The following is a 14,727-nucleotide window of genomic DNA, read 5'->3' on the forward strand; positions in this document are numbered from 1 at the left end:
CACTCTGCACCCCGATCAGAAACTTAAGACCCCCGTGAGATAATGATTTATTATTTTTCTGTTTTTAAGAAGACTTGCTGGTATCAACTTTTTTTTCCTTCTTAAAATCGGTTTGTGTATTTATACATTTTCGTAATATTTTTCTTATTAAATAATTGCTAAACTTTAAATTAAATCCAATTAATTAGTAGCATGCAAAATTTCAAAGTTGTGTGGCATTTTACAAAGAAAAGCAGTTTTTTTTCCACCCTGCATTGAAAATAACCTTAAATCAAAAATGTATTCAACATTGTTCTGGTGTATAAATAAAAAAAAAAAGTTTGCTCCTCTGCCGTAAAATAAAATTAATTGCCAATTAATACCCAACGATGTTAATAAAATTATCCAACGTCTTCTCCGAGCCTATACATCTATGCAGGCAAGCAACGGTTCATCTTGACAATTCCCAGAATCACAAACGTAATCCATTACAAACCTTTTTTTTTTATTGAGTTGCAGAAAGCAATTTACACTTGGATTGAAAAAGAAAGTAACACCTTCATTTTGATCACTTGCCATTGATGATGCTGAAAAAAAAAAAAAAAAGTCAAAATAAAATCATGTCTGATTGAATACATTCGACTTCATCAAGGAGATTTGGGCCCGGTCCACCTGAACGACAACTGCCTGGGGAGGGGCGGAGAGAAAAAAAAAAACAAAAAAAACTAGTGCAGCACTTCAACTGAAAATCTGTTTATCGTCAAAAGAACTGCCAGACCAAGTGTGATGTTTAATGATGCCAAAGTGGCACAACGTCAACGTGTAATGCTGCAGATGTCAGAAGGGACCAAACACTTCCTGCTGGTGCGTTCAAGGACACCAGTCCAAACACTCGGAGGTGTGTTTGAAAGTGAAATTGACAAAATGTGTCAGACTTGAGATTGGCAATCGTTTAACTCCACAAGTCCATCAAGAAGCCCACGAGCCAATTTTTCAGTAACTACTCTCGCAAGCTTGTCTAAAGCCAACTTGGACTAAAATTGCTTCCTTTCAATTTAATGGGGACATATTACGATATACCGAGCCTTGTATAAAAATAGTCGCCCACCAATTTAGTGTGAAATTTCCACATTTCCGTAAATTCGTCTGAGGAATTTTGACGACGAAGCGTTGCCTCCTCTGAATAAAAAATGGGGTTGGATCTTAAAGCTCCATAAAGGGTCGTCATGGTAACAAACGCTGTAGTTGCCATTATTGTCGCAGCAGGAGCTAAAATAATTTCAACAAAAATTTAGTGTCAGTTGAAGGATTTTGATCAAATGTTTGTATTGTAATTTGTCTCCTTTAAAATGAAATGCATCCAGATGAGCACATTTGAAGTTTAAAAAAAAAAAAAAAGTGGCGATCAGTACCCAAGGGAAGCAATTAAACTACTCACAAAAAGTTGGGGTTTATTTCGAGGTGAACCAAAAATGCACTAAGAACCTCCCGCAAGTGATCTTGACTTTCACTTCTCAACTTCTGAATGCACGTCCAACTTTTTTTTTTTCTTTTTTTTTCCCAGGACTGAATGGCAAAAGCCACACAACTTCCAAGGACACTTGGATGCCAAGTGGCCCTTTCCGTGAGTCGTCTACGTTGTGTTTTTACAGCAGTAGCAAGTGGAAAGTGACGATGCAGAGTGTCGCCCATGGATAAAAGGCTTGGGGGAAAAAAAAAAAAAAAAAAAAAGACAACCAGTGTCTTCAAGTGAGTATTCCTAAACTGGATCTACAGATGCACGCGCACACACAACACAGCAGAACTACAATGGAGTGGACCCAAATCTCCCAAATGACGTGCAGCTGACGGCTCAGAGTGGATCAGCGGAGCTTCACCTCATTACAGTTGCCACGAGATGAAATGTAAGGCAGTGCGAGCGCCTACTAGGAGTTCTCAAACCGCGACCCCCTCTGAGTAACGTGGGATCCGAGCCTTTACAGTAAGTATGCACTTCCAGAGGACGAGCAGATACAAAGAAGAGGTGAAAAGCCACCTGAGAGTGAGAAAAAAAAAAAAAAATCACAAAGCTTGAAACCGATACCAAAATGGATTATGTCATTCGTATGTTGGCAAGCGAACAGATATTTGGACATTCCCGCCTTGAGATTGCTGATTGCGTTATATCGATATAGTACACGTAGCAGTATGAAAATAGACAAAAGTGATTTGGAAAAGAAGATGCAAACGAAGGGCTCGAGACAAACAAACAAAAAAAAAAAAAAATCATTCCCGGACACAAATTGCCGCAATCTCGGAGGAAGCACGCACGGTCAAGTCAAAACGGATTCGGGTTTCCTCGGAACTCGACAAGAAAAGAAAAAGCAGGCCTGCCTGTGATCCAAACGTTGGGTCTCAGTAACTAAATAAATAACGAAAACAATATACATCTATTTGTCAACAATCAAAAGGTGTCACCAATTTCTGAAGCACGGCGAGAGCTGCAACAACGGGGAGGATGGAAGACCATTCAACATTCAAGTCCCACCCAACCCGGGACGAGGCCATGCGGGCAGAACGGGCCCGTCGCGCTCGTCAAGTAAAACGCACACACACACACACGCGCACACAAGAGATGAAAGCGATCGGCGTTCACCTAACAGGCATGATGAGCTGAACAAGATTGATTGATCTTGCGAAATGACCTCTCCTCGTTTCACTCATTAGCAGTGATTCCCAACCACTTTGTCACGGGAACTGATCCGATTTGGTGGGGTAAATTAGTGATTTCGATCTTCATTTACTGGGACGCTGGCAAAGGTGAGAACTACGTTGGCCTTAAATGGTCAAATTTTTTGGGGTTCGTTTTTTTTTGGGGGGGGGGAGTGTGCTGTGAGATGTAAAAAAAATAATAATAATGTAAACAGTTTAGCAGTCAAAATGAAATTGATTTCAGCCTGGCAACTGAATTAGGTGAGAACTACGTTGGCCTTAAATGGTCACATTTTTTTGGGGTTCGTTTTTTTTGGGGGGGAGTGTGCTGTGAGATGTAAAAAAAAAAAAAAATAATGTAAACAGTTTAGCAGTCAAAATGAAATTGATTTCAGCCTGGCAACTGAATTAGGTGAGAACGACGGTGGCCTTAAATGGTCAATTATTATTATTATTTTTTTTTTTTTGGTGGTGTGCTGTGAGATTAAAAAAAAATAAATAAGATGAACAGTGCAGCAGTCAAAATGAAATCAACTTGGGAACTGACTTAGGTGTGATCACCATGGTTGCCTTAAATGGCCAAATATTTCGAATTTGACCCCTCGCCCCCCAAATGTAACAGTGAAAGTCAAAGTATATATGCTTCAGTCTGTATAAATTAGCAAGCAAACTAACTTTTTTTTTGGGGGGGTGGTATACAATGAGATTTAAATGTAGCAGTGTAGCAGTCAAAATGATATTGATTTTGGTCAATATTGCAAACAAACGAGTGATATTTTTCATTTGGTGTGGGGAGTTTTTTTTTTCCTAATCGTAGCACAAAAAAAAAAGGAAAAAAAAAAGAAAAATCAGCCTGCAACCACATATTTAGTTGAGAACTACAGTGGCCTTCCATGATCAAAAGAAAATTATATTTTTAACACTTATGCATGTGAGTACAAATTACGTGGTCATAGCAGAACCTCTACTGACTCAGAAAATTATTTGATTATTATTTAATTAATTAACTACTAAATGGTAAAAAAAAAAAAACTTTTTTTAATTTGGTAGTGTGCTGTGAGATTTTTCTGAATATGTGCTTTGACGCAAAAAAAAAAAAAAACAGGTTGGGAAACACCGCATTAGAGAATCCGATAAATAAAACTTGGTAAACCAGGATTGAAATGCACTTAAAAAGAAAATGCCATCGCACACGTTTTTGTTCAATCAAACTTAAATCTTCATCGCCACTGGATGTCAAATAAAGACGGGGCCTTCTGGAGGATCCGCAAACTCGTGCGAACTGCTTGAGTGAAAATGGACAGGAGCGAAATGGGGGGGGGGGGGGGGGGGGAGGCTGAGAAGGTGAGGATGCTGCCGCAGCAGCTCGTTAAAAAGTAAAAATGGGAGGAAAGTGAATACATTCAGGCAGCAAAAAAAAAAAAGGAAAGGAGCGCCACCCTTCCCCTGTTCGAGGTACATTTGGCACTGCTAATACTTGGCCCGTCCCTGCACCATCTCCGCTTTTGTCCCGCCTTCTGCTGGTCACGTCATAGGTGCCACACCGGAGATTGTATCGGTAAAAACGCTCAAGTGTCGGCGCATCAGACAGGAAGTGAGCGGATCGAGTCGGCCACCCCCGCTTCCGTGTTGCCTCGTACTGCAATCGGTCGGCGTCTTTGGTTCAGAAGGCACGCGTGTGTGCACGTCACCATTTCTTTTTTTTTTTTTTTTTTTTTTAAAACGACGTAATCTCCTTCGATATGGACCCCGCCCCCAAAATGTGGAGGCCACCTGGAGACTTTAAGGGGGGGGGGGGGTCTTTTGCTCTTTCCCTGGCTTCCTGTGCAGTAGTCCGAAGGGAAGGAGAATAGAAGCCAAAATGCTCAGATGCCGTTGGTGAGGTCCGAGATGACATTGGCTTTCACTAACTTGCGCAGGAACTCTTTCTCCTTGGATATGTTGTGCGTCCATGACTGAGGGAATCAGAAAAAAAACAGAAAAAGTATTTAAAGAAAATTCACCAGTGTGGAGTTGAAGCATTCGGCCCGCCGCAAAACATTGATGCTGTTTGTTTATTGCGTCAATACACAATACATAATTCGATTTTTTTTTTTTTTTACGATTCCACCGTCAACTGGGAATGAAATAAACACTTTAACAGATAGCCAATAATTAAAAAAAAAAAATCTGCTTCAATGTTCCTTGTTGAAAATTGAGTTGAGTGGAACGAATAGCCATCCATGCATTTTCTGTACCACTTCTCCTTACGAGGGTCGCGGAATAATTAGTTTGATCATCACTTAATCTTTTAGATACTATGCTGAATTTAAGATTGACCCAATGGTCAAAGTTCGGTACCGCCATCTCATGCAAGTCAGAGGAGGAGAAAAAAAAATGAATAAATAAATCTGACGAAGCTGAAGCTTGTATCCCAGGTCACATGTAAGTCAAGGTACAACTGTAAAGGTTCACCCCCCCCCCTTTTTTTTTTTTTTTAAACAAAAAGTCATCAGTGGATTTTGGTGCCGTTTGTCAAACGATCAGCGCTCTTGAAACGCACGCACCCTGATGGGAAACAGACTCTTGCTTTATCAACTTGATTATCTGGGCTCAGAAGACCAAACAAGCGCACGGAACAGCAGAAGTCAAGTGCGCCACACGGCCAACAATGAATGGCTGATGATGACAGCGCTGATGAAGATGATAATGAACGCAAACAGCTCACGGGGAGTTTAGACGAAGGTTATCGGCAAACGGGGCTTTATGGTTTACGCACGTCAACACTCCGCTTGCGCTGCTTCTCAGTGTAAACGCTTGGGACGAGCGGAGACGCTGATTCAGAGTGGCCATACGTTGAGCGATAACCGAGGGAATTCCATGTGGAGAATTTGGACACTTGTACAAACTCTTTACGCATTTATTTTTTTTTTTAATTCATTTTTCTACTTTTGCCCCCAAACATTTGCCTGAGAAATTATACCCCACTGACAAAGAAATTAATTAACTCACGACTGCAATAAACCAAGAGCAAAATGGAACACGGAAAATTAAACTGAAATCATTTTTAAAGATTAATATTGTAAATGTCGACATCTAAAATTCAAAATGTGTTTTCAATTAACTGCATCGTATAGAAGCGAGCACGAGCGAGAACCTAAGAAAAATAAGTTGGTAATATACAATAGAAAATGTGCTTAACGCACTTCAATATTTGTGCGCCTCGAAGGGGCGTGGCCGAGCCCCGTCGTGATCTGAAATCAAGTTTGGCCGGTTGTAGTTCAATGTGAGCGTCTGGGTCGCAGCTCCTTGTGAGTGTTCTCATTTTGTATTTGACCGTTTGTTCCATTCATGAAGTTGCATTAGACATTCCACTTGACTTTGCACAGTAGCCTTTCAAAAAGGCACCAAGTGATGACGTAGCGGATCGAGCACCTTTCCATTTCTTAGGGGGATTGTTTTTTTTTTTGCCCTTTTGTCGTCATCTTCCCAAACAAGTAAAAAGGGGGAGGGGCAAGATAAAGATAACGGCTTAAGGGTTGGGGGGGGGCCTTAACACTCACCTCCTTGATAGCAGACATCTTGACGGCCTCGTAATAGTGGAGGGGTGCGTGGGGCGCGTTCATATCATAGCCGAAGCCGGCCACCGCCACCTCATCACAGTTATGCAGCGCCATCGTTATGGCAACCGTGCCTAAAGTTGGAATGTTCTGTTGCAAAGACATAAAGAAGATCGGGATCAGTCCTCATTTTTAATTTCTCCTCACTCGGCTTCTCGTTCAATTCTCCGGCACTACTAAATAAACTTCGACGACTCGGACATTAACTATTACCTGATACCCCGTCGATGACACGGTGATCTACAGGCATGAAATGCGCTTCCTTATCGCCTTGGGCTGCCGCAAATCGAGGCAGGGGGGGGGGGGTTACAGATTGTGTGTGTGTGTGTTTTGTTTAAAGAAGAAAGAGTGGAGGGAGGTCCCATTTAAATCATTACCCTGATTTGCCGCCCTCGGGGTAGGTGGACCTGAACAAGCAGCTGGCCGACCCCCTACTGTGTGCTCTAATACAGATTAATTCACACACATTGGTATAACCAATCAAGCTACTCATTCATTCCCACTTACATAAACATACAGTATGATGGTCAAAAGGAGAGCTGAAAGAGGGCTTGAGGGCCAGAAAAAAAAAAAAAAAAAAAAAAAAGACCCGAGTAGAAAACCAACGCAACGATTCGCAGAAATACAAATGTGCTAATAGAAATGAGCAGAAACACACACTCTCGGCAGATGCCCACATGGTGAACACATGTTGGGTTCATGGAGGGGGTGTTCCGAGAGCCCCACATGCTTGTGCCCGGGTGATATTCACGTCGAACGGGTCCCGCTTTACTTTCCGGCTACACACACACATGCAAAGAGGCGTCTGATGCAGGGGTCAAGCACATCAATCAACCATCTAATGGAGGATATTCACTGGAGCAATGCTAGAAAATGAATTCCAATAAACGGAAATCCCATTGGAATAAATTCTGCTGTTCGAGCCGACGAGGCCGCTTGAAGAGTGCCTCGTTGTCTTGGTGAGGAAAAAAAAAAAAAGATCCGCATCGCACAGCTCGTTGCAGCAGGTGAGCATGGCACAAGATAGCTTGGCAAAACAGCGCTGAAAGAAATTACTTCTGGGACTACGGGTCGACAGGACCAAGGCCGCACGGTTAGAGAGCGACGGAAAGAATTTCATTTTTATTCATTTATTTATTTTTAATTCTTCAATTTTCCAGAGTTGTTCACAACATTCTTCTGTGGCGTGTTAAATTTAGAAGATTTATTTTTTACTTTACAGGGACTATAAATGCATATTTAAGTCAAATATGGTATCATTTACTATCAACCCACAGGTGTTGGAATTATCGTAAAAGTCTTGGTCGTGGTGAACACAACATTTTCCGCTTCACTCGTTTCTTCTTTACCTTCAGGGAAGGCAGCAAAAAGTGAAGAACAGAGCACTTAAAACTGCGAGTAAAACTTCAAATATTTGGCAAACATTTCCGGTTAGAATTTACTGTACTCCAAGTTGTAGTAATGATCACCAGTTTTCCTGATGAATGAATGAAAAAAAAAAAAATGCATCTTGATTCATTCACGTGTATTCCTTTTCTCCCACCCCTTCAAAGATAACTTACGAGCCAGGTGGGAGCATTTTGCGTTGCAACGACTGCCAACTCTCAATCACTTTAAGAAGGTGGATACTTTGTCTCTTCCCTGTGATCCGAAACAAATTCCTGATTCGGTCCTTCCACGAAGATGAGGAAAATTATAAGCCAATTTCCAAGCTTAACGCTGGCTTGTCACAAAGCTGCAAGTGTGTGCCTGCATGCCACTTACCCCTTTTCCCATGATGCCGTTGTTAAAGGGCAGGCCGATGAACTGGAAGGAAGCCTCCTGCATGAAATAAGGGTTGAGGATTCTCATCTCGCTGGGCTCGCGAGGGACGTGCTGGGCCACCGACTTCCAAAAACCCTCGGTACCTCGCTGAGGGGAGCAAGGCACAACAGAGAGAAAGGAAAAAAAAATATTATTTTTTTTTTTTTCTCCATAGTTGAACCGGTACGGTTCTGATTCCCGGTACCTGCAAATTGATACCTGTACCAATATTCAATATTTTTCTTTGTGGTAATAAATGTTAATTTATGAAATAATAAAATCCCCGCAGCTAAGTTTTATGCAATCAACAACAGAAGTAAGAATAAAGATTTAAAAAAAAAAAAAAAAAAAAAAAACGTATGCAGGAATAAAGACAATAATTGAGCTCAAATTAATAATTTGAACGCACCCGACGCATTACGTAATGCTCGCTACGTTTTGGCCATTTCACTGACATGAAAAATAGAAACATGATTAATTCGCATGCACTTGTGAGTGAGTGCCGTGGGTGACATCATCACGTGCACGCACTGCTGCGTTTAAGTGCGCCTTGGAAAATCGTCAACTTTTCCACTCCTGTAGTCACGAGAAAGAAAGACGCGCTTTGTGAACGAAACGTTTAATTTCACGTTAATCTGTGCGTAGTAGCACCAACAAAAATCGTTCGGGAACCAAAAACGGTAACTCATCCCTCGTCAGATTGATGATTGACAATCAGCGAGTGAGGGAAACGGGGGCAACCTGTGTTTGCGTTGACCGAGGAACGATTCACCGAACTTCGACTCAAGACTGCAGCAAACCAGATGAAGCAAGCTGTAACTTCCAAGGATGTAAATGAATATCTGTGGCAAAAATGTTTCTCTTGATTGGCAAATGACTTTAATGTGCAATCAACGACACAACAGGAATGACAAATTTGAATATATTCCTACGTTTGTTCCTCGTGTACTGTTGAATCTTTAACCTGGACTGACATCAAAGGTTGAATATGGCATTTCAAAGGAAGTGATTCAAATCACACCTTGACCTGAGGGCATTGTAGAGACCAAGACTTTTTTTTTTTTTTTTTTTTTAACACAAAGCAATCATCATTAGGTGCTTGGGACGCCAGTTAGACAGACAGGCCGAACCGAATAACTCAACACAATGAAATGCCCTCACTCTCGCTCCCTCAGTCATTTCGACAAAACCGCACAGAACCCGCTCGAAAGATTGTCGTACGACAAACAAAATGACCCAAACAACAAACCAGCAGTGCGTGATTGACTCGGCCAATAGTGCGACTTCCCAAAAGGAATAAAGCGGGCCGGATCATAAGATGTAAATGGGAATCACCTGTTCAAATAGCGCTTGCTCGGTTACCTTTGATATCTCCCTGCATGACCGTGTGCTTGTCGTGCGTGTGTGCATGCGTGTGTGTTGGCAGCGGCAAACAAGTCTGCTGGATTCAACAACAGTGGCGGCTCTTTTTGAACGGAGGCCCAGTTCTGTTCTCTTGGCAAGCTGCGACAGGAACAACAGCTCATCTCTCCTGTCAACACAGCTTGTGTTTGCCAGAAATCTATTTAGCAATGTGTGGATGTGTATACGACTTGGTTACGCAGAATAAAGACTTTACCTTTATACTCGGACAGAGACGAGCTAGACGACGCGCGCACACGCACACACACACACACACAATACACACCCTCACATTGCACAGCAATGACCCGACATCGAGCAATGTGACGTGGTGGATTTCTCTTTGATGAGCTTCACAAACTTTAATTCCAGGCCCGCGAGTACTTTCTCACAGCGCTTTCGAGACACTTCAAGACGCCACAAGTTGAACGACGTTAAGGGAGTGATAGTCGAGCAGACAATGATTAATCGATGATGTCGTAGATGGATTGGCGTTAAGTGTTTTATGTAACATAAATGTGTTTTATTTAATGATTTAAATTAAATCAATTTAATTGATTTACTTGCATATTTATTTTTTATATAATTATTTAAGCTTTCATTAATTTAATTGAATATTGCCTATTTTGAAAGCGATCTTCAGGATAATATTTCTACACTGTTTGAGGATCTACTGCTAGTTCACCGCATCCATGTTGATGAAGCCAAAAGACGCTTTTTGCAGAGGAATCAATTTTAAGGTATAATTGTCGAAAAGTAGATTTGTCGGTTCCATCCTGACGAGAAGCTTTAAAAAGGAGGAAGCGATAAATAATTTACAGACATGAGCGATGTGTTCATATCTTGGGGACTTTTCAAAGGAACCAAATCTGGCAGGACAGAAAATGCATGTAAAATGATCATTTACTTATTTTCTTATAAATGAGTCATGGAAGTTTTGATCCTTGTGATATTTTCAGAGGTTGAAGTGAGCATAGGTAGAGGTATCCACATAAATTGAGGTGCTGATTGACTCATTCAATCCATAAAACATATATGTTTTCAAAAATGTAGTCCCCGCCTCCCAAAGACGTATTTATACGTCTTAGCCTTTTTTTTTTTAAAGCGTCATGTTTTTAAAGCATTAGAACACAATATTCTGTTGGTCTTGCAAAATCAGTCAAATTCCAGAAAAATGCTGGAATTGAGGGGGTTCCTCGAGTGAAAATTTCTGGGCTAATCGCCATTTTTGGAAATGAACAGCAATGCATCGTCTCAGAAACAATTGAGATCGCAAGTCAAGGCACCACTGTATTCAGAGTTAAAAAGGTTAAATGCAAGTTGTGCGCTTGTGGAAGACTGAATAGAAGTAGCGAGGCCAGTTGGAGTAGCAGTCAAAAAAAAAAAAAAAAAGCTTTCGCAAATAGCCTCCAGGGAACAGGATGTTGCTTCCACTTAGCATGACTGCTTACCCCTGTGTGAGTGTGTTAGACAAGAGAAACACTGCTGCGCCACTGGCGTTTGAACACAGCCAGAACAGGAAGCTGCAAAAAAAAAAAAAAGTGCCTCAAGAACATTCAGTCTTGACACACATGCTCCAAAGGTGGACGGAAGCATGTCGCTGTAGCCGGAGCTGGAGATGCTTTCGGACAGGAAATCTTTTTTTTTTTTTTTCCCACTTGTCCTGCATTTGTTTATTGTGAAATGGGCCGTGGACATTTTGTCAGTATGTGCATGTGGCTGCTTTTCAGGAAAGCACCTGTTAAAACAAGCTGGGAATTGCAAAGTAAGATGGAAAACTACAACACTCGCTTTGCAGAACGAAAATGCGAAACGTTCCACTTTCACTTGCGCTCAGCCGCAAAGTTGACTTTCTCTCCCGTGGGAGAAATTGTCTTGATTGGGGAAATCTTTGTTGAAAAAAAAAAAAAAAAAAAAAAAGTAATTGTGGTCACAAAATACTCAATAAGTAAGTAGTGTCGGGCCTGGCAAATTACAGGCAATTGTTTTTTAATTATTTAGAAAATAAATCTAAACTGAATATTGTGGTGGTAAGCGTTTTAAGAGCTGATTGCTTATGTTCAGCGACTTCATTAAAATGAATCCATGGTAACATCAACACGATTCCAAAAATGTATAAGAGTCCTGCTATTAGGAGTCAATGAGGTGGAAAAGTAATCCAAACAATACCGAATGCTCTCGTCTCCACAACTAAGACTTCATGTTGGAATGAATAATGAGGTCTCCTCATGACAGGTTTTTTTTTTTTTTTTTGTAGTCGCTGCTGCATATCAATAGTTGCGCTGGGCCAAAACAGCAACATGTGCATTTTTGGGATGAGGAAAATTTTTCACTTAAATCAGATAAAATGAAAATTTTGCATTATTAATAAATACAGTAAGGTGCAAGTATGATTTTTCTCCACTTAGGGTTGTCATCTTCACTTTCTCCAGATTTATCTGTCACTTTTGTCTTATAATTCATTCTAACTAGAAATGGGAAGCTGTATTAAATTAGCCAACATCGACCCATTTCTCTCCGTTGACGAATGTGGCCGTGCCGTTGTGGTACACATTGCACTTTATCATGTTTGTTAAACGAGAAATAATCCCAAACTCGTTGCGGGGAAATTCATTCCAACGCGAAGTGATGCATGCGACTGTAGAAACCCAAAATAAAATGACCCCAGCAATGCTTGAGGCGGAGATTTTGCTTTAAAACATATTTTTTGTAATCTAATGAAAAACGTTAGATGACTAATCACTGCAGCTTTGCATTCTTAACTTTTTAGACTGTATATTTATGTATTGATGATTGTGTTTTAAGTTTAACCGTTGAACTTATTTGTCTTGGATTACTGAATACATGAAGTTTGTCCTCAGAGCATTAAAAATAAAGTAAAAAAAAAAATAGTGGCTGCAACATAATTATATTTTGAATTATCAAAACTAAAGTTTACAGCTGAAATTGAATCCCAAGAAGCCGGAATTGTGTTTGTCATTGTCATAGCAACCCGAGAACATCAAATTGATTGGTCCATGTTGGTACTTTAAAAACAGATCGTAGTCTTGATCATCCTTTCGTCTCGTAAATGTCGCCCGACTTTGTTGAAGTGCACCCTAATTGGTTTCAATCCCTCTTTAATACCATTCCAAGTTTCAGTCTCTTCATGTCAACTTAGAACGCAGGATTTACAAGCGTTCAGTTTATTTGTAAGGGAAAAAAAATCACGGCCATAGAAATCATCACTAAAGATCTTAATGCTCGGGATGACTGCAACGATATCGTCAAAGGGCGAGGAGACCTCGTATAAACCAGCAGAAGTGGGGGATCAAACGCGTCTTATGGGAATGAAGGCTAAAGTGAGTGAGTGACTAAAATGGAAAATGGGCAGCAAGTCACAATGGGAATTCGATTCCTTTCAAATTCAACTCCAACATCTGCGATTCATACATGCACTACACAAAAATATTTTTTTAACCCCCTCAAAAAATATTTAGCGATCAACATACCATCTTAATGACCAAAAACAAAACAGTGTAAAGTGTTCATCAAAAATAGAGACCAATTCGAAACCGCAGCAGCATTATGGGCAGGTTAAAACATTCACAGTGCTCTTAAATATATTCAATTAAATTGTATTGCATGTAATTTAAACATGAATTGCTGCTATTTTTTTAACAAACCTTTCTTAAATAATGTATGCAAATGCATTTGCACTTTAAAGTTAAATATAACTGAACTATAAAAAAAAAAGGATAAAATAAAATAAATAATATTTCTCATGAAAAGTAAAATGTGTCCTACATTGGATTAAAATTTAACAAAAAACTTCAACTTAATGCTACGACCAAGTTGACGTCCATTTCGAAAGGACGCCAATAAGAAAACCATAGATGAAGAAAACGTGCGAACAAATCCAAAGCAACTTTTCGCGCAACACCGCAAAAATGATTTTTGAAGGTTTGGAATTCTCAAATGTAATTTGCGGCATTGTCCGGAATAAACTGATGGCATAAGTGACATAAAGAAGATGCTCGATAATTCCTTGACAAGCCAGCATCGTATAATTTGCAATCGCCGTCTGAGGATGTGGTTGAATGAGGTGATGTTTACCATGGCGTGGTCCAACCACAGAGGTGGAGTGGATTTAAAACCAAAAGCGTCAACTTTGAAGTAGGCACAAACACAATTAGAGCAGTTAGGAAGTTGTCAGGGCTGGGCTTGTGTGGGCCAATTTGTCAAAAAAAAAAACAAAAAAAAAACATGCTTGCAAGGAAAATGTATTCCACAAGATGCATCTAAACATATCAAGAAATCGAAATGCACGGGGATGGAGTGCAGCAGCGCAAAAGAAATATTTGACAAGGTGGGCACGTATCCTCAAATACTTAATCATTTGACTTTGTTCTCCGAAGCTGAGCCTTGATTTGTTGATAGCTTGAGCCCTGAGCAACTGTGATGTCATTTTCAGTCGACAGAAATGACAAAATGGCCGCCCCCTGAGATGGCTAAAAACAGGTTGATTTTGATACTTAACTCATGATCCGCAAACGGAATATTCATCAGAATGGCACGTTTCGACTAGTGGGCCTGCATATAACATATTCATGTCAAGAAAATTTTGGGGTTGACTTCCCCTTTAATTATGGGCAAAATCTATATTTAACTTATAAATATAAGCAGTTATATCTTCTATGGCGCTCAAAGTACGATCCTCGCTGAATATTCTCCATCTCTGTTGTATGTTTCAGGTCTGTGGGGAGCTCACAGGGTACAAACAGACCGGAGTGACAGAACACAAAGCCTTCCCTTTCAAACCAAGCGTTTACTGCGGGCTGTATACCCTCCACTGTTTCCTTTTCGAAAATATTTCCATGTATACAAACAACTGCGGCTTTCGATGCATGAACCACAAATGCGCATCGAGGTTTAGGCTGAACATCGAAAATAGCCAAACACGATTTTGGTGATTGTTATCTTTCTCGTATTTGAGCGCAGCATGTAAACAGCAATCAACCCCGCTGCAGCACACGTGGCGTGAGACTACACAGCGGAATGAAAAATATGTCGAGCATCAGTAGGCAACAGGCTTGTCGGGTTGTAAAAACAAAGACCAGTGAAGGAGTAATTCATTTTTAAAAATTGTTTTTTTAAATCTATATAAGTCAATGCGAGCGAACGTGGTGATGGGCTGGGCAGGGGGGGTCACACTGAACAAAAGATTGTATAATTGCCTCAGAAATCCTCATTTTGTTAAGTCATCCGAGACGAT

General features: G+C 40.5%; 1 protein-coding gene across 4 annotated transcripts in view; it reads right to left on the minus strand.

The window, feature by feature from the left end:
- Positions 1-463: 463 nt before the first annotated feature.
- Positions 464-14,727, minus strand: part of st3gal3b (ST3 beta-galactoside alpha-2,3-sialyltransferase 3b) — a 34,011-nt gene continuing 19,747 nt past the window's right edge. For 3 of the 4 annotated variants that reach the window (XM_088311584.1, XM_088311583.1, XM_088311582.1), the window contains 3 exons: positions 8,034-8,180; positions 6,213-6,359; positions 464-4,625 (listed from right to left, as the gene is read on the minus strand). In XM_088311584.1, coding sequence (XP_088167710.1) covers positions 4,536-4,625; positions 6,213-6,359; positions 8,034-8,180 — 384 coding nt within the window. In that variant the 3' untranslated portion in view covers positions 464-4,535. Of the gene's footprint in view, positions 4,626-6,212; positions 6,360-7,706; positions 7,942-8,033; positions 8,181-14,727 lie in introns of those variants that run through there. The other variant, XM_088311585.1, reaches the window with a different exon arrangement.

The sequence above is a fragment of the Idiotropiscis lumnitzeri genome, chromosome 12 (assembly GCF_059441095.1).
Source record: "Idiotropiscis lumnitzeri isolate Australia: NSW breed Sydney's pygmy pipehorse chromosome 12, RoL_Ilum_1.0, whole genome shotgun sequence".
In the NCBI taxonomy this organism is placed as follows: domain Eukaryota; kingdom Metazoa; phylum Chordata; class Actinopteri; order Syngnathiformes; family Syngnathidae; genus Idiotropiscis; species Idiotropiscis lumnitzeri.